At 59.8% G+C, this 17,458-nt stretch overlaps 1 protein-coding gene across 1 annotated transcript; it reads left to right on the top strand.

Annotated features, from left to right (window-relative positions):
- Positions 1–564: 564 nt before the first annotated feature.
- Positions 565–15,065, top strand: MDFI (MyoD family inhibitor). Its single transcript, XM_021692058.1, has 5 exons — positions 565–710; positions 845–931; positions 8,194–8,376; positions 11,383–11,607; positions 14,323–15,065. Exons 2-5 carry the CDS (start codon positions 856–858, stop codon positions 14,580–14,582), a joined length of 744 nt encoding a protein of 247 aa, XP_021547733.1. The 5' UTR covers positions 565–710; positions 845–855; the 3' UTR covers positions 14,583–15,065.
- Positions 15,066–17,458: the final 2,393 nt, after the last annotated feature.

The following is a 17,458-nucleotide window of genomic DNA, read 5'->3' as shown; positions in this document are numbered from 1 at the left end:
CGAGGTCTGTGAGCCCCCGGCCCGGGGCGGAGACCGACGGGGTGGGCGAAGGGTGCCCGAGGACCCTGATCACTCCCATCTTTGGGACTACGAGATTTGGGGCCACAATTATTCAGACAGTTGGCTCGAGGCGGTTGTGGCCAGAGTGGTTTCTCTCCCTCATTCTCCTGATTTTCTGCAAACTTTTGCAAAGTTGAGGGCAGGAAAAGGCGAAGGCGCAGCTCCTCGGGCGGCCCCTCGGGGCGCTGGGCCTGGGGACGAGCGGAGATTTGGGGAGACTGGGGCCCAGCTCTGAGGTCGCGGAGGAAACGCGCGGAGTCGGCTTCCTGTGGGGGCTTGGGCCGCGGCGCCCCGCGGACAGACGTGTCCGGCCCAGGCTGCGCCGGGCCGGGCGCGGGGAAGGGACGTGGGGGGGAGGGGGCGACGGGGGAAGGCGAGGAGGGGGTGGGGAGAGGGTGGGCCTGGGAAGAGGGGAGGGGAGAGGCGAGAGGGGGAGGAGCGAGGGGGCCGGAGAGAGAGAAGGAAGAAGGAAGGGGGCGAGCGGCGCGAGCTGGCGCCGAAATGGGAGAAAGGAGCGAGTGAGAGGGGAGGGGGCGCGGAGCGAGCGGCGAGGAGCCGAGCGGCCCCTCGGCTGGGGCGCCCTCCGCAGGCGCACATGGCAGCCCCTGCGCGGTGATCCCCGAGTAGCGAGTAGCGCGCAGCTTGCACGAGTGAGTTGGTCGGTGGCCGCGCTCGAAAGGGGGGAGGCGCGCGCCTGCGGCCAGATCACCCTCTGCGCGTCCCCCTCTCCCCTGCTCGCGCGAGGGGACGGTCGGCCCCGCCCGCTGAGCTCTGTTTTCTGCAGGTCCCGGGCCGATGTCCCAGGTGAGTGGCCAGCGCCCCCCTCACTGCGACGCGCCCCATGGAGCCCCCAGCGCAGCCCCGGGCCCAGGTAGGACCGCGGATGGAGAGCGAGGCTGGAAAGGAGCGGGGGCAGGCGGCCGGGCCGGGGCGGGGGGGGGGTCGGCGAGGGGGATGGGGGTTGGGGGAATTGGTGGGGGGATTTGCTAATTCTCACTCCTCCTCCCTGAGACACGGGGAGACGGTTCTGGGGAGCTTGGGTGGAGGTGGGGGTAAGGAGACTGGGTATCTGGGTATCGGGGACCGGGTCCAAGGAGAGTGGAGGGCTGGGGTGATGGGGGCAGGGCCGAATGGAGACGGCGGCTGCGCCAAATTGGCTCCAACTACCCCCACTCCCAATACCAGACACACACACACACACACACACACACACACAGCGCGGTGTCTGTCCGTCTGGGATTTGTGTCCCAACCGTTTCTGCCCAGTGTGTAAATATTTATGGGGGCCTCAGGCGGGGCTTGGGGTGTCTGAGTCTTTCTCTCCTTCCCTTCCCCCAACCCAACGAGAGTCTAGCGCTTCCCGAAAACTTTTGTCCGCAGAGAGCGGCTCCAGGACCCGGCCCCTCCCCTCCTTGCCATCTTGTCTCCCTGGTCTTCCTCTTCACCCGGGCCTGGCCTGTCCCGGCCGGTCCCACCCTGCAGGCGCGCGCACGCGTGCACACGCACACACACACACACACATACACATACACACGCACACCCACTCCAACCAAGTGCCCACAGCCGGAGTGAAATGCCCCTACCCCCAGTTCGCAGGGTTTGTAACCTCTGGGATTCCTGCAGGAGCCTCCCAACCCTGGAAGGCTTTGTGTCTCCCTGAGGGGTATAGGGTGAGCGCCCTGGGGCTGTGGTTCTCAGTCCATTCTCCTGACTGTGCCCATGAAAGCTGAGGCTCATGGCGGCACATAGGGCCAGGGAGAAGTCAGGAGCAGCAGGGATTTGTTCAGGGGCAGCGGGGTGGAGAGCAGGAGTCTAGGCCCAGATTTTGGGACTTCAGTCTCAGCTGTAGATTAGTCTCATTCTTTTGCCTTCCTCCCTTTCTCCCCTTTTTGAGTCTCTGAATAAGAAGGTCGGGTCCTGGACCTCTGACACTAACTCCCTGCATGGCCTTGGACAAGTTACTTCCCCTCTCTGGCCTCTGTCTCCACTGCCCATAGGGGCCGGTGTGCCTGTTGGAGAGGCTGTGGGCTCCCCACATCTACCTGCTGCACGCCCAGGCCTGGCCTGGCGGGGCGGCTCCTACAGCCGAGCGAGGACAAGTAGGAGATGGCTGGCCAAGGGCCAACGCATACACGGGACTGATGTGTCTGCTGCGTATCCCCACTAGCCCTCAGATCCTCTCCTCTTGGTGGGGCCCCTGGAGCAGAGACTTCTGGGGGATGAGCTCCTCCAAGAAGTGGACTCCTTCAGCCTGGAGAGAGAGAGGTTGGGGCGGGACCGGGAAGGATCTTTCTCTGTGTCTGGGAGCCTCTCTCCCTCTTGGCCTCTCTCACCCCTCCTCACTTTCTGGGCCTCTCTTCTCCCACCCTCTCCCTTCGCCCGGCCTTCTTTCTCCGCTTATTCTTCTCTGCTCTCTCCCCCGCTACCTCCTTGCAAGATTTACTGCCCCGTGTAACCCATTCTGAGTCCCAGCAGGGAGAGGAGGGACTTAATGTGCTGGGGCAGGGTGGGCCACCTGGAGGGGTAAAGCCCTAGGCTGTAACTTGAGGCGCCCCCTCACACCCTCCAGAGGCCCAGAGAGCCCCCTCCCCAGCCTGGGCTGGGCCAGACAATGTGGCTTTCATAACTCAAAGAGGCCTGGCTCTGCTGCCTTGGGAGAATGAGCCCTACTGCCCAGGAAGCCCAAACCGCAGGAGACCCAGCCAAAACCCCACAGACGCCTGAAGCCGAGACCAGAATCCCCCACACTCCCTGCTGAGTGCCGACAGAAGAGCAGGGCCTGAACACTGCCCCTGGGGGGCCTGGCTGGCAGGACAGCTAGGGAGCAACCCCCCCCCCCCGCCCTCAGCTGCCCAAGATGCAGACAGGGTGCAAGGAGACTCAGGGCACCTCTGATTGGGGCAGGTGGCCAAGCCCCCACACCCTTGGCTCCCCGCCAGTGCCTCCTCTCCACCCACCCCTGCGAGCCCGGGAGAGCCTGGCTCCCTAACCCACAGCAGATTTCTGTCCAGCACTGAGGCGTCACATTCCTGCTCTTGGTTCTAAATTGAATTTCCTGGGGAATTGGAGTCTTCAGACCTAAAATAAGACCAACCCGACCCAGCCTAACTGGCCAGCTCAAGCCCTCTTCAGTCCTCAGCCCGGGGGCTGGGACTGGGACTGGTGTGTCACAAGGGCGCATCCAGTGAGCCCAAATTCTCACCTCCTTGGGGTTTGGAGCCAAGTGCCACCCCTAATCCTCACCCCCTCATTCTCTCTTCTGCCCCTGACCTGGGGCATTCCCAAATCCAGGATTCAGTCCTCAGCAATAGACACTTGCTGAGTGCCCACTGGGGGTGCAGGGGTGAATTCTGCCACCATCCCAAGGGAGCAAGCTGGGGAGGCCTGAAAGATAGGTTGGATTTGGGGAGTGAGAGAGGAGAGGGTTAGAACCTTCTGGTCAAGAGAAAACATGTAAGCATAAGTATGGGTGGATTGCTCAGAAGGCCCGGTGGTGACCTGGGGCCATGGAGAGGTCAGGCTGCCTGGAACACAGGATCCTTGTCCATTCATCGGGTTGAAGATGTCAACTGAGGCCTTGAATGCCAGGCCAAGGAGAGCTTGGAGTGTGGAGTTCAGTCACTACTCTCTGAGCAGAGAGATCCTGGCCCTCTCCAGAGATGGTCAAAGCTCCAAGGGGGAAGCTTAGATCCACTGTCCACAAGACCATGGAGAGGTCTGGGTTTGAGTGACCAGAGATTGGAGCTCCAGAACAAGGGTCCTGTGGGCACTTTCCAGGCTTGGAGTGAACCCATCCCACCTAGAAGAGGTCCCCCCATTCCTTGTCCCAAGAGCACCCCTCACCTTGGTGGACAGCAGGCGGCCAGAAGGAACTCAACAGGGTTCCTGCTGAAGTTGTGAGTCTCTTGGCCTTCCCTCCTGGGCTTATGAATTTATTTTTTTAAGATTTTATTTATTTATTTGATTGTGAGAGAGCGAGCACGAGCAGAGGGAAAAGCAGAGGGAGAGGGAGAAGCAGACTCCCTGCTGAGCCGGGAGCCTGACGACGTAGGACTCGATCCCAGGGCCTGGGGACCATGATCTGAGCTGAAGGCAGACGCTTAACCACCTGAGCCACCCAGGCGCCCCGGGCTTGTGGACTTAAACAGCACGTTTCCACTCCCTGCTGGGAGGTCTTTCCAGAACTCAGGGCATTGGCTCCAACCCTATCCCGTGTTAGGGAACAAAGTGTGTTGAGGCTGCCTTTCTATATTCCCCTCTTGTAGATGGAGACCCTAGAAGAGGTGCAGGGCAGGGGCTTCTGCTCAGAGATGCCGTGTGACAGGGCATGTGTGACCTTCTGTGCACCTTAGATAAAAGTGGCCCTCTGGTCACACGGAGCAGGGACGTAGCTGGGCAGGCAGATGGCGCCTCTGGGGAGGATGGGGCCCTAACTAGGCACTCCTGCCAGCCTGGGCAGGTGCCTTTATGCCAAACATGAATTGCACATCCGTACAAGAGCCCTTGGCCTTTGCTGGCCTCCACTTCCTTCCAGCGCACTCCGCATCTCTACCCTCTTGAACATTCCTCTGGGAGCTTCTCCAGAGAGATGTTCTCCCCTCTGTGCTGAACAGTGGGGGCTCATGGTCACAGGAAGGAAAATGAGGCTGTTTTGGTCTCTTGCTGGTTGAGCCCTGGGGCTCCCCCTGTTGTCTGACTTCTCTGCTCTGTGGGCTTCTAGGGAGAGCTGTTTCTTGGCACCGGGGCCCTCCAGGTAGTACCTCTCGTTCAGAGTTCCGGTCTTCCCACCACTTCTTAATGCCTTCTCATTCTGCTTCCATGTCTCCAGCCACTCAGCACGGGTTCCTCTTAGGCCCTCAGTGTCACATCTGCAGGGTCACCTCTTGGCTCCAGGAGACCCGTGTCTCCGTGTTTCCGGGTCAAGGTGACTGGACTGGATTGTCTTACCTCCCTGATACCCTTCCGAGGTCTGAAGCTCACCCTAGAACGGCAGGTTCCCTGCAGGAGGGTCTCCTCGGGACCTGGTCTGGGCTCTCTAACTACTTGTCCCCTCTGGCCTCCAGGTCACCAGCCCTGTAGGTGACCTACAAGGAGACGCTGCCAGAGAGTGGCGACATGGGGGGAGGAGGGCGCAGATGGGGACCAGTCTCCCTAACCCCCCTGTCTCGCCTTCATCCCTCTCCAACCCTGGAGGGGGGCCACGAGAGCTGCAATCCTGGCTCCTTCTACTATAGGACCGATGGTGTCATCCCTGTGCACCCCAGTGACCGCAGGAGGGAGCCTGCGAAGCGACCACGAGGCCCCAGTTCTCTAGGCTCTCCAGCCTCAACACCGCCAAACGGCTGTGGCTTCCCTTGCTCATGCTGCAGCCGCTCACCCTGGGGTGTTGGCGTCTGCTGCCCTTCTCGAAACGTTCTTTCCCCCTTCTTTGCTGATTGATCATCATTCAAGACCCAGTGTGGGCACTGCCTCCTCCAGGAAGCCCCCCAGACACACACACGTGCACGCACACCCCTGGAATGAGTGCCCAGCTTCTGTGCCCCCACAGCCCTGGTGCACCTCTTGCCCTTCGGTGTATGTGACTGCCCCCCACCCCTCACAGATGACTCCTGAGACAGTGACCTCCTCTTCCTGGTTTTGGTCTACCCAGCACTTGACATATTGCAAGGGGCATCATAGCTGCTTCATAAATATTAAACCAAACAGCACAGGAAGGGAGGGAGGGAGGGAGGCGGAGGGCAGGCAGGAAGGAAGGAAAGGAGGAAAGAAGGTGGGTAGACAGAAGGTTCATGAATGGCCCCCTGCGTTCTGGGGCACTGCTGAGCATTTCATTTACTCTTAGAAACCCTGAGGGATAAGCATAAGGATCCCCCCTCCCCCCCCACCACCCTTTACACACAAGGAAACACGAGTCCTGGTAACTTGCCCAAGTTGGCTACTGATAAAAGCCAGGGCTTGGGTCTTCCAGCTCCTCGCTCAGGCATTTCTCATTACACCACATGGGAGAGACAGTGCTACCCGTCAGGGCCATGGCACGGTGCCTCTAAGGGCCAGAGGCTGCAACTGGGCAGGCCCCTCCCTTCCTAGGAATCCGGAGCAAGCCCTGAGCCTCCCTCTTCGTGCCAGCTTGGTATTAGCCCCCAAGAGCCATGGCTGAGCTGTTGTAGCCCAGGCTCAGGGCTGGGAGAGGCACCATCCAGCAGGTATCGCTCCTCCCTCCGCCCTGTGTGTCATCTCGGCTCCCCTGGTCCCCTTGCCCCAGCCCTGTGATCTTCCAAAAGCCATTTGACTCCTCTCTCATGAACCCAGGAGATAGGGGGCTCTCAACTGGCCCAAAGACTGGATGGGGCAGGACAGAACCGACCCCTCCCTCCCTGGAGCGGCCAGGGTCACCATGAGGGGTGCCCAGCCTACAACTCTGCCACCCTCCCGAGCTTGCAGGAGTTCTGTGCCCTTCTCCCACCCCAGCTCCTGTCTCTGCAAAGGACCTGTGGTTTTCCCAGGCAGGTGTGAACTACCTACCTGGGTCCCCTGGGGCCTGGTTCCCCAGGCTGTGGGGGATAGGGAATCTCTGGAACAAGGACTGCTCAGGGCCCGGGGGGCAGCTGAGCCCCTGGATGGTCCTCTCCCCTCAGGCTGCTCCCAGGCCCCAGACCTGCCTGCCCCGCCCTCACTGGCTTTCCTGATGGTGGCTTCCTGCGCCCTGTCTTGGCTGGGCTTCATTTGGAGACAGCTCAGAGAAGGCCAGCGCATGGAGGCCCCTGTGTTCTCTGTGATTGAGTCTGTTTCTATTTCCAAGACTAGTCTTTGTCTATCTCTCGGTCGCCCTGGGCGTGTCTCTCTCTTGGTCACTTTGTGTGGTGTGCACAGGCGGGTGGTGATCCTTTAGTCTCTGGGTTCCTGCCCTTTCTCTTCCTTCTCTGACTGCCTGTGGCTCTCCTCTCCCTATTCCCTTGTGGTCTCTGCGTCTTTCTGAGTCCCTCGTTTCTGTGTCTCCCCTGCTCCCAACATGGCATGTGGGGGGGACACCCTCTCGAAGCCCCCGTCCCCCGGACTGCACAACTGGGGTCTGATGAGAGGCTTGGGGTGCACCCTGCACCCTGTAATTGCCAGCCTGGCCCTGGGCCCCGTGATCCCTGACCTCACCCTCCCTGCTCACCCTCAGGCCTTCCTACATCCCTGGTGACACCGAGGGATGGGAGCTCAGGCCCCTTGCTGCCTCCCTCCCCCACCTCCCATCCCCCCCAATCTCCCCCCTCCCCCTGGCCCCAGGGGGCCCTAGTCCTGCTGCCTCAGGAGCTGTGGGTTTGAAGGAGGCTCCATTTCTGCCTTCCGCCCACCCTGCGCAGAGGGGTCGAGCCAGTCACTGTAATTACGTGTGGCTGTGGTCTGCCTCTTCCCAGCCTCTTGGGCCGGCTCCCTGCCTCTCTTCCTGCCTGGCCCCTCCACCTCGGGCCCATCCTTCTCCTCACCCCAGGTTTCTGACTCTCCCTCCCTGCTGTCATCCTCTCTGACCTGGCTTCTCCCTGTGTGTCCCTCTCGCCCTTGCCTGCCCCATACTCCCCTTTCTGTCACCTCTGCCTCTGTCCCCATCCTTTCCTGCCTCCCCCTCACTTTCTGCTGAGTCTCCCTCCCGTCCCAAGCTGTCGGTCCCAGGGTTTCTGGGGCTCCCTCCTTCGGCGCCCAATCCCGCCTTCTGATGCCATCTCTCTCGGCTTCTGCCTTTCACTGGCCCTTTGATTCTTTCCCTCTTCCTGTCACTCTGGATGCCTGTCCCTGTCCGTCCATCACTGGCCATCTGTCTGTCCTCTCCTGCGCCGTGTTTCTCCCCACGTCCCTTTCTGCTGCACATCTCTGGCCCCTCTCCCTGACAACCACACAGACCCAAGTGCGCATGTGCACACACTCGTATACACACATATACACACATATCCTTGATCCCTCCTGGCTTGCGTTTGGGGAGCTTTCTATTTTGGAGCCTGGCACCATTGCCAGATAGGGTAAGGGCTGGGTAGCTGGTACAAAGAGGCCGAGAATGAGGGCTTATGGCATTCTGGGCTGCGGGAAGGGGACCAGGGCTGGGCAGACAGGAGGGCACTGGAAAATATACCTTGGTCATGTGCTTTCTCTCTAGCCCAGACCCCATCCCTCCTGCCTGGGCTGGAGGTAGTAACCGGATCCACTCACCCTGTGGAGGCAGCGCTAGAGGAGGGCTCTCTGGAGGAAGCGGCATCCCCCATGCCCCAGGGCAATGGCCCTGGGGCCCCTCAGCCCCTGGACAGTACTGACCTCGATGTCCCCACAGAAGCTGTGACATGTGAGTCCTAGGGGGCCGAGGGGTGGGAATGGCAACACGTGGGGGTCGTGCTAGGGAATCCTATCCCTATGGGCTGGCGGAAATGCAGTGGGTGCCCATGGGAGCCTAGCACTGGGCCAGAACCTTGAAGTGTGGGCAACGAAAAGGTGTAGGACACAGTCACTGTCCTTTCTGTCTAGGAAAGAGACCTCCACATACAAAATGATTAGTATAACATTAGTTCACAAGGAGGGTGGATGGGCTCCAGGCAATATGGTTCAAGAGCAGAGGGCGTGGGACCATATGAAAGGAGGAAGAGAGCTGGAGGTGCTGAGGCCCCAGAGCCAGAGCCCCCTGCAGCCCCACCCTTCAGGGTATCGAGGGTGAAAAGGAAAGAGAGAAGACCCCAGTTACTCTGAGCAGAAAGGAGCCTATTCCCAGGCTTGGCTCAAGGCCCCCAGGGAGGTCCTGGGAGGGAGAAAGTTCTCTGCCCTCACCCTCAAGGGTGGGGAAGGGGCAGCCAGAGCTGTTTGTAGTTAATAAGAAGATCCACAAAATCTATAGACACATTTGCACTTTCCAACTTTCTTTCCCTGACTGATCTCAGACTCTTCAAACCAGCCTGTACAGGACAGCGAGTGCCAAGTCCATTTTACAGATGAGGAAACTGAGGCACGCAGACCCACTCAGCCTGGACACAGCTGGGGAACTCAGGTCTCCTGGCCGAGGGCTCTTTCCTGTGCCTGCCTGCTCAGCTGACATGGCTGAGGGGGAGCCGCCGTCAGCCAGGGCATCTGGGGCTAAGTTGGACTCCCTGGAAGTCAGGGTTACTAAATCCTGCTAGCGCACTGCCCTCAGCCTCCTCTAGACACACCCACCAGCAGAACTGAGAGAAAGAGGTCAGCGCCGTGGCCACAGAGGAGGGGGCCTGGATGGGAGTTGGACAGACACCTCTGTGTCTATGGGCCCGAGTGTTTGCTCTGTGACTCAGCCCCCATGGCCACCCCCACGGCCATGGCCACAGGCAAGCTCTGTGTCTGTCCAAACCTCCCAGGGCCCTCAGCTCACCACACACTCCCACCCTCCGGTCACTGTGCCCATGTTTAGGCATCGGGGCAGGGGGCACGGAAGCTGGCCAAGGACTCAGGCCAGTCTCCCGCCGTGGGGCCAAGAGGTGGGAGCAGGATGATTCAGGCCTGGCTGCTTGCCATGGCCTTACCCCTGTTTACCCAGATGCAGGCACCAGCCATACCTCAGGGCCAAACGCTCCCAGCATGGAGCTTCTCCAGAGCTGTGTCTCCCATCCTCTCCTGACTCCCCACCTGGCCTTCGGTGCCTTTCTCCCAACCTCCATCCCCCCCCCACACTGTCCCCCCGCTCCACTTCCTAGCTGTGGAACCTTGGGCAAGTTTTACCCTCTCTGGGTTTCCGTTTTTTTCATCTGTGAAATGGGGCCAATGACAGTAGATCTATTGAGATGTGTAAAGAAGCTGCTCTACAGAAAGCTCTTGGCACGCTGTTGGCATGTAATAACAGCCTAACATGTAAGGTACGAGTTATAAGACGAGGGATGACTGATAGGAGCAGCTTCGTCCCCAGTCCTTCATGTCCCAGCCTCTGCCCCGCTCTGCGCTCTGAGTCCCAGCTCTTGGCCTCCAGGCTGGGCCCACGTCTGACCCTTTCTAGCTGTGGGACCTTGGACAAGTTCCTGTGCTTCTCCGGGACTCAGTTTCCTCATCTGTGAAAGGTGGATACCGCCTCAGGGAGAAACTGAGAGGGTTCGTGAGAGAATGGCATGTGAAGCACTTAGAAGGGGGGCTGGCAAGCAGGAAGTACTCCATGATGTGCTGTCACTACAACCATTTCGTAGAAGGCCTGGCCCTCTCAGTCAGGGCAAGCACTGAGGCCACCTTCCCCTCTCCTCAGCTTCCAGCCGCCCCCCCAGACACCTCCTCGTACTATGATGCAAACCCAGGGGCCCGGCCTAGAGGGAGTCAGGGACCCACACCCCAGTGCCTAAGAGATGGAAGTGCCCAACATTTATGCATTTACAGAGGGTCCCGCCCAGGAGCCAACAGCCCTGAGCGGCTGAGGGGGCCCAGAGTTCTCCCTGTCACCTTCTCAGTCCCCTCCCCCAAACACACACACACACACACACACACACACGTATCTGCCCCCATCTCTTGCAGACAGAACCATGTCATCCAGGTGAGCAAACCTGAGGTAAGGAAAGGGACTGGGTGCTTTGGGGGGATCGCTAGGGCCAGCATTCCCTGGACCCCACTGATGAAGCTGAAGTTTGGTTCCTCAGCCTGGCATGGGGACTCAGGGAGTTCCTGGCCTTGGGGATCCCCCACCATAGGCCTCTCCTCCCTTCTCTCCCCCCTCACCCAGACCCCCAGGGCTCCCCAGGAGACTCGTTCTGCCAGCCACCCCGCAGAGTCAGACAGGGCAGGGGAGCTGGGGTGGAAGAGAAGAGGTAGAGGGGCTGCTCTGAGGCACCCCTGGAGCCCAGGGCCAGGGCATTCATCTCCAAACAGATGTTTCCAATAAATCACCCAGCACACCAAGGGCAAAAATATCTGGGGGCTTGGCAGGGGCCGAGGTGAAGGTTAACGCTTCACTGCTGTCCCTCCGCCCCCCAGCCAAACAGTCCTTAATCCCTCCCCCCTGACCGACCGCCACTCTTGCTAAAACCCCAGGACCCCAAGAGCAGGAGATGGATTTCACGTGGGGTAAGAAGGTGGCGTCCAGGGCTCTGAGCCCCCCGCTGTTGCCTTGCACCTCTGTCTCTTCTGGAATGAGCACTGGCCTGGGGGTCATGAGCCAGGCTCAACTCAACTATTTCCTGGTGTGCCTCTGGGCAAGTCAGTTCTGCTCTCTGGGCCTCAGTTTCCCCATCTGCAGAATACAAGCCCGGCTAGGTGACCTGTGGCGTATCTAAGGTTGAAGCAGGCAGGATTGGGGCAGAGCTCTGGGAGGCCGTGCGCTCCCCACCCCCATTAACCTTTCTCATCATCTCTCTAGGCCAGCCTCAGGGGAACCCCTTGAGCTGCACCCCACTAGTGGCGAATGGCTCAGGCCACCCCTCAGAGCTGGGCAGCGCCAGGCGAGCGGGGAATGGTGCCCTGGGTGGCCCCAAGGCCCACCGGAAGTTGCAGACGCACCCATCTCTCGCCAGCCAGGGCAGCAAGAAGAGCAAGGGCAGCACCAAATCTACTGCCTCCCAGATACCCCTCCAGGCACAGGAAGGTAAGCATCCCCTCCCCCCCTCCCTGGGAGAGGCCTCCTCAGCCGGGCCCCTCCAAGCAGGACCCCTCCAAGCACGAGGCAGGGACAAGCCGCAGTATCTTCAGCAGGTTGCTCGTTAGAAGCGCAGGCTCAGCCCCACGCCAGGCCTGGATCTGATCCTCTGGGTGGGGCCCAGGAGTCCAGGTTTTAACACTGCCTCCAGGGAATCTGGCCAACTACACCTGCTGGGGAAAGTGAGGCCTCTCTGCCTTCTCAAGACCAACCCCTTCCCGTCCATGCTCTCCCAGAGTTGCTGTAACAAGGAATGAAACCATCTGGGCTGAGCCAGCGTAAGCCACTCCATTTCTGGAAACAAAATTTTCCTTAAGGCATGGACCGCCTGTTTAGTGAGAGCAGAATACCTGCAGAATAAAATGATGCACCTTTGGATACTTAACTGAGGGTGTGGCGAGGGCTGCGCAGGCCAGTGGGAAGGCAGGGAACCCAGATACACCAGCCATTGTTCCTGCAATACAAGGGTCCCCTGCCGGGCCGCCCTGGGCAGCCAGCTTCCCTACCCCGCCCCGGCCATGAATTCCAAGAGGGTGACAGCTGCCTATAGCTCAGTGGTGCTTGACCTTCACCCCAGAATTTTTAAGTGCATCCTGTCCACACTGGGGGATTCCAGCGTGGTCTTCTGCAAACAGGATTCAGTGTACACATTTGCACGTAAAATGTTCATCAGCCTTCCTACAGAGAAGATTCTGCCCAACAGTCTTAATTATGAAAGGAATGTCCATTCATTTAAAAATGTACTGGGCATCTGCTGTGTGCCAGGCACTGTGCTATGCGCTGGGTACCCAGTCCCTGGCCTCACAAAGCTCTCATGAGAAAGACAAACAGGTAATCACCATATGGGGTGATAAATGTGGTAAAGCCACACACAGGAGGTTATGCAAACACAGGGGACACCCACACCCGCCCAGAAAGCTGGGGAGGGGAGTCTGGGAAAGCTCCGGAGGTCTGAGCAAGACTTAAATGGTGAGTAGGAGGATCTAGCAGGGGGAGTATTAGCACAGAAGTGAGAAAGGCTATCTTGGCTAGATTATGAAATTCTAGGTGAGGACTGGGGGGAGGTGAGAGTCCAAGCGGGCAGGAGCTGTGGGGGTGAAGGCACCTTGTAAACTGTGCACTGGACCTAGACTTTATCTGGAGGGCATAGGGTGCCTGGGTGGCTGAGTCGGTTAAGGGTCTGACTGAATTTCGGCTCAGGTCATGATCTCAGGGTCAGGGGATCGAGTCCTGACTCTGGCTTCGAGCTGGGTGTGGAGCCTGCTTAAGATTCTCTCCCTCTCCCTCTGTCCCCCACCCCCTACACGCTCGAGGCACGTGCTCTCTCTCTCTCTCTTAAAAAAGTTTATTTGGATGGCGATAGGGAGCCATTGAAGGATTTTAAACGGGGTGGTGACTTCACTGGATTTGCGTTTGAAGAGAACGCCCTTGTTCAGTTTGCAGGTAGATGGCAGGGGTGCCAGCTATACGAGACCCCAGTCCCTCCACACAGAAATGGGATGGCAGGGTCACACCCTCCATGGCAGTGTGGGACTCCCACAGGACCAGCAGCCTTGTGCCAGGGGCCCGCCTGGTCAGGGGAACTGGATGCTGCGCTGCATCCCAGCCCCCCGGGAGGGAGGCCAGCTCAGCATCCTGGCAGCCCAGTGAGCGGCTCAGAGCGCAGGCTCCAGAGCCAGCCTGCCTGGTTTCGATTCCCAGCTCCACCACTTACCAGCTGGCTGCCCACGGGTAGACTCATGCATTCATTCACTTACCATCTATTTACTCAGCACCTCAATGTCGGGCGCCTTCTAGGGACTTGTAACGTATCAGTGACTACAAAGGACAAAGACACCTGTCCTTGTGGAGCTTACATTTTAGTGGGAGGAGAGAGCCGCATAGTGCCATGGACGGTGATAAGTCCTTCCAGGGGAGAGGCGAGGCAGGCCAGGGCAAGGGGCTGAGGGTGCTGGGGTGGGGCCAGCAGGTTGCAGTAGTAAAGATGGTGGTCAGGGAAGGCCACCGCAGAGTGATCCAGGAGGACAGAGTGTGGGAGGAGACCAGATCTCACTCGTAGGGAGGTGGAAGCCACCTGAGGGTTCTGAGCACAGGAGGGACACACTCTACTGAAGTTCTGCAAGGGTCCCTCTGGGCTAATGCGTGGGGAGTAGATGCAGGAAGGGGTAGTCAAGGGTGGGGGCTGGGGCAACCAGAGAGGAGGTTGTTGCAGTTGCCTGGGTGAGAGACGGGCAGAATGGTAGGATTCTGGGTATATTCTGAAGCGACTTCTCTGTGTCTCAGTTTCTTCATCTGTCAAGTGGGGCTAATAGTAGCCCCATCTCACGGAGTTGTTGCAAGTTTAAATGAGGTTCATTCATGCCCAACACTTAGAAGAGTGCCTGGGACATGCTACCACGAGGGTTTGGTAAATAAATGACTAAGGGTGGTGAAGAGCAGGGACTCAATCCCGACGGCCTGGGCTCAGATCCCTCGCTCTGCAGCTAACTGGGCAGGTGCATGTAACTCTGTGCCTTGGGGTCATCAGCTGGAAAGCTGGGCCCCTCGCAGTCCCACGTGTGGGAGCAGTGGGAGAGTCGCCGAGCCCTGGGCCATGAGCCCTCTGAGCCTGGGTCCCTCAACCCTGGCTGTCTCACCGGCCCTGTCCCCCGCCCGTGCCCGCAGACTGTTGCGTCCACTGCATCCTGTCCTGCCTGTTCTGCGAGTTCCTGACCCTGTGCAACATCGTCCTCGACTGCGCCACGTGCGGCTCCTGCAGCTCCGAGGACTCGTGTCTCGGCTGCTGCTGCTGCTGTGGCTCGGGCGAGTGCGCCGACTGCGACCTGCCCTGCGACCTGGACTGCGGCATCGTGGACGCCTGCTGCGAGTCTGCCGACTGCCTGGAGATCTGCATGGAGTGCTGCGGGCTCTGCTTCTCCTCCTGACCGCCGCCGCCCCGCCCACCGCGCGCCGCCCCGCCCACCCGCGCGCCGCGGCCCCGCCTCTGGTGGGGGAGGGTGGGGGCGGAGCCGCCGCAGCACCGGCTCCTCCTCGCGGTGCCTGGACCCGGTGGCAGCGCCGACGACCCGAGGTTGGGGGGCGGGCCGGGGAGGGACCCGCGCCTGGCCCCCCGCCCCCCCACCCCCGGCGAGAACACTGTGAAAGTGGGGGGCAGGAGCGCGGGCGGGGGGAGGCGGGGCCGGCGGGTTGTGCGCTTCTCTACCTCTCCCGGCCCCTGGGGCCCGCCTCCCGCCGCCCAGGCTCAGCAAAATGTGAAGTGAGACATCCCAGCCCGTCCTGGGCCAAGCCCTTCCCCAGTCTCCTTACGGGGCCCTCGTGGGGGGCCTGACTCCTACAGTGACCCCCGAGGTCCCCCAGAGGGCATGGCTGGGCCAGGAGGGACAGGAACAGTATAGAAAAGACAGGAAGGGGAGAGGGAGGGAATGGAGGGTGGGTCTGTCCTATTTGTTGCTGTAAATAAAGTTATTTGTCCGTCTCAGATCTCCTTGGCACTCAGGAGTAGTGTCTCAAAAGCAAACACTCCCTCTCCCCCCAACACACACACAAAGCACCCAATTGATGGAGGAGGCCTCCCTGCCCTCTGGGGTCCCTTCCCTCCTTCATGTTCCCCCTGAAGGCAGGAAGAAGAGGGGTACCGACTCCCCACCGTTTTTTCCCTCTTCCTGCCAAAGGGATGGGGAAGCCCAGGGAGGGAAGAGTTAACCCTTGGCATAGAATTAATTAACAACAGATGTGTTCCGGTTTTGATTAATTAATCTCCTGCTGACTCCTGCTTCTCGAAGCCCTTCCTCGTGATGGCTCGGGGGCTTGGGTGCCGCCTATGTCAGTGGTAGAGTAGTGCCCGGGGAGGGGCTGACTCAGGCCCGTCGCAGCCTGGGCTTGCTCCTGGGCCACGCTGGGAAGCAAGTGTGGCCTGAGTGGAGGTTACTCGGCCCAGCCACAGTCCCAGACTGTCAGGGGGCCTGAGGAAGAAGAAAACCGACGGGATTAGCCAAAGCCTTGGAGGCCATGCGGCCGGCACCGATGTCTGCTGGGAGGGCAGCCCTCCTCACCCCATCCTGGGCCTGGAGAAAGCCAGGTGTCCAGGGTGAGTGAGAGGACTGTCCCGTGGTTGGACTCAGATCCCCCTGAGGAGAAGACAGGGCTGGAGAAGGCTTCCGAAAGTGGAGAAATTGGTGGGCACTGCTTCCTGAACAAAGGCTCGAGTGGCCAGGAGGGATTCTGGAAGGAAGGAGGGAGCTCAGAAAAAGGGCCAGATGAAATGTGAACTCTCTTAAGGAATGCCATATGGGGGAGCAGCCCGTGACTGGGAGGTGGGTGCGGTTGCAGCAGGAGGAGGTAGTAAGGGGGTGAGAAGGACTGACCAGACCATGGCGTGCTTCCCCTACACACACCCCCCAACAGGTACACAGCCCTCACTTTGCCAACAGCAAGGTTTCCCTGACCTCTAGGATCTCATAAGAAACTCAGGACACAGAGAGGAAGGGACCTGTCCAGGGTCACATAGTCAAGACCAAAGCCAAGAGAGAAGCCCTATCTCCTCAGCCCCCCAGTGTTCATTTATCTATTTGTTGATCTGAATGTTTGTTTAGTGATTGCACACCCAAAGTACAAAAGGCTCATCTGTGCATACACAAGCATATACGCCTATTTTCTCTTTTACAAAGATGTCAAAATTCTCTACGCGTTGTCCTGCACTGTTTTTTATCGCTTGACCATTCGTCTGGGGGATCTTCCTGAGCACAGTGAAGAGCGGCCTGGAGTCCCACCGAAGGACCAGTGGCCACCCGGTTACCCCGCTCCGGCTTAGCCCCTTCCCTTTATTTCTCTACGACAAACAAGGCAGCGCGAACAAGCTGTGTCTGTAGAATATTGCTAAAGGTGGGATTGCTGTGACGCTGACAGAGCCGCCTGATCACAGTGGTGTGCCACTGGTCACGTGGCCACAGGAGCGCCACTTCTCTCGCTGCCGTGGCTCTCGGTCCTGAGGAGGGCAGATGGTGGCGGGGGGCTTCCATGCAGTCCCCACTCCACCTCAGGTCTTCCCCAAGGCTGGGGGCTGCCGTTAGGGTGGCCGGGAGGAGGGGCGCGGTGCGCCTGACCGACTTGAGGTCTGGTTCAGGTGGGCAGGAAGGCCCCCTCCCTGGCCCTCTCCCCTCCTGGGGGCCGTGGCAGGAAGAGGCGCCTCTCCAATGCAAATAGCGATTTCCTGCTGCAGGCTCCAGGCTGTTTTCTTTAGGACGGTGGCTGAAACCTGAGCAGCTGAGCCGGCTGTGGGCAGGCCAGGGGCAGGGTTCAGCCAGCCTCCCCCCCCCCCCCCCCCCCCCCCCCCCCCCCCCCCACACACACAGCACACGTACACACTTCTGGGCGCTCAGAGAGCTGCGGCCAGCCCTGCTCAGCCCCGGGCTGTGCTGCAGAGAGCTTCTGTCCACCCCTCCGCCCCCCCTGCCTCCCCCAGCCTTGCCATGTGGCCCTCAGCGGGGCTGCGAAGCCAGTGGCGTTTGTCTTCGAGGCCTCCCACCCAGCCAGTCCTGCCCATCTAGATACCCTTCCAGAGCAAGCCCTACTTCTGGACCCTTCTTCCCCTCCACTCCATAGCTGTTCTCCTTTGGCTCCCCGATCTGCTTGCCACCTGGCTGGTCTGAGCCAGGTGTCCGTTCTAGCCCTGACTCTGCTGTGAGCCCCAGGGAGGAGGCTCCTTCCCTTCGCTTCAGTGTCTTTATGTAGACCATGGAACATCAGTGAGACTCTGGAAATGTAACAGTTGCCACAGTGTTCAGGAAAATAAAGATTTTAT

Source organism: Neomonachus schauinslandi, chromosome 8 (genome assembly GCF_002201575.2).
Source record: "Neomonachus schauinslandi chromosome 8, ASM220157v2, whole genome shotgun sequence".
Taxonomy (NCBI): Eukaryota; Metazoa; Chordata; class Mammalia; order Carnivora; family Phocidae; genus Neomonachus; species Neomonachus schauinslandi.
The sequence above is the reverse complement of the archived record's forward strand: the minus strand, read 5'-3'. Positions and strand labels throughout refer to the sequence as shown.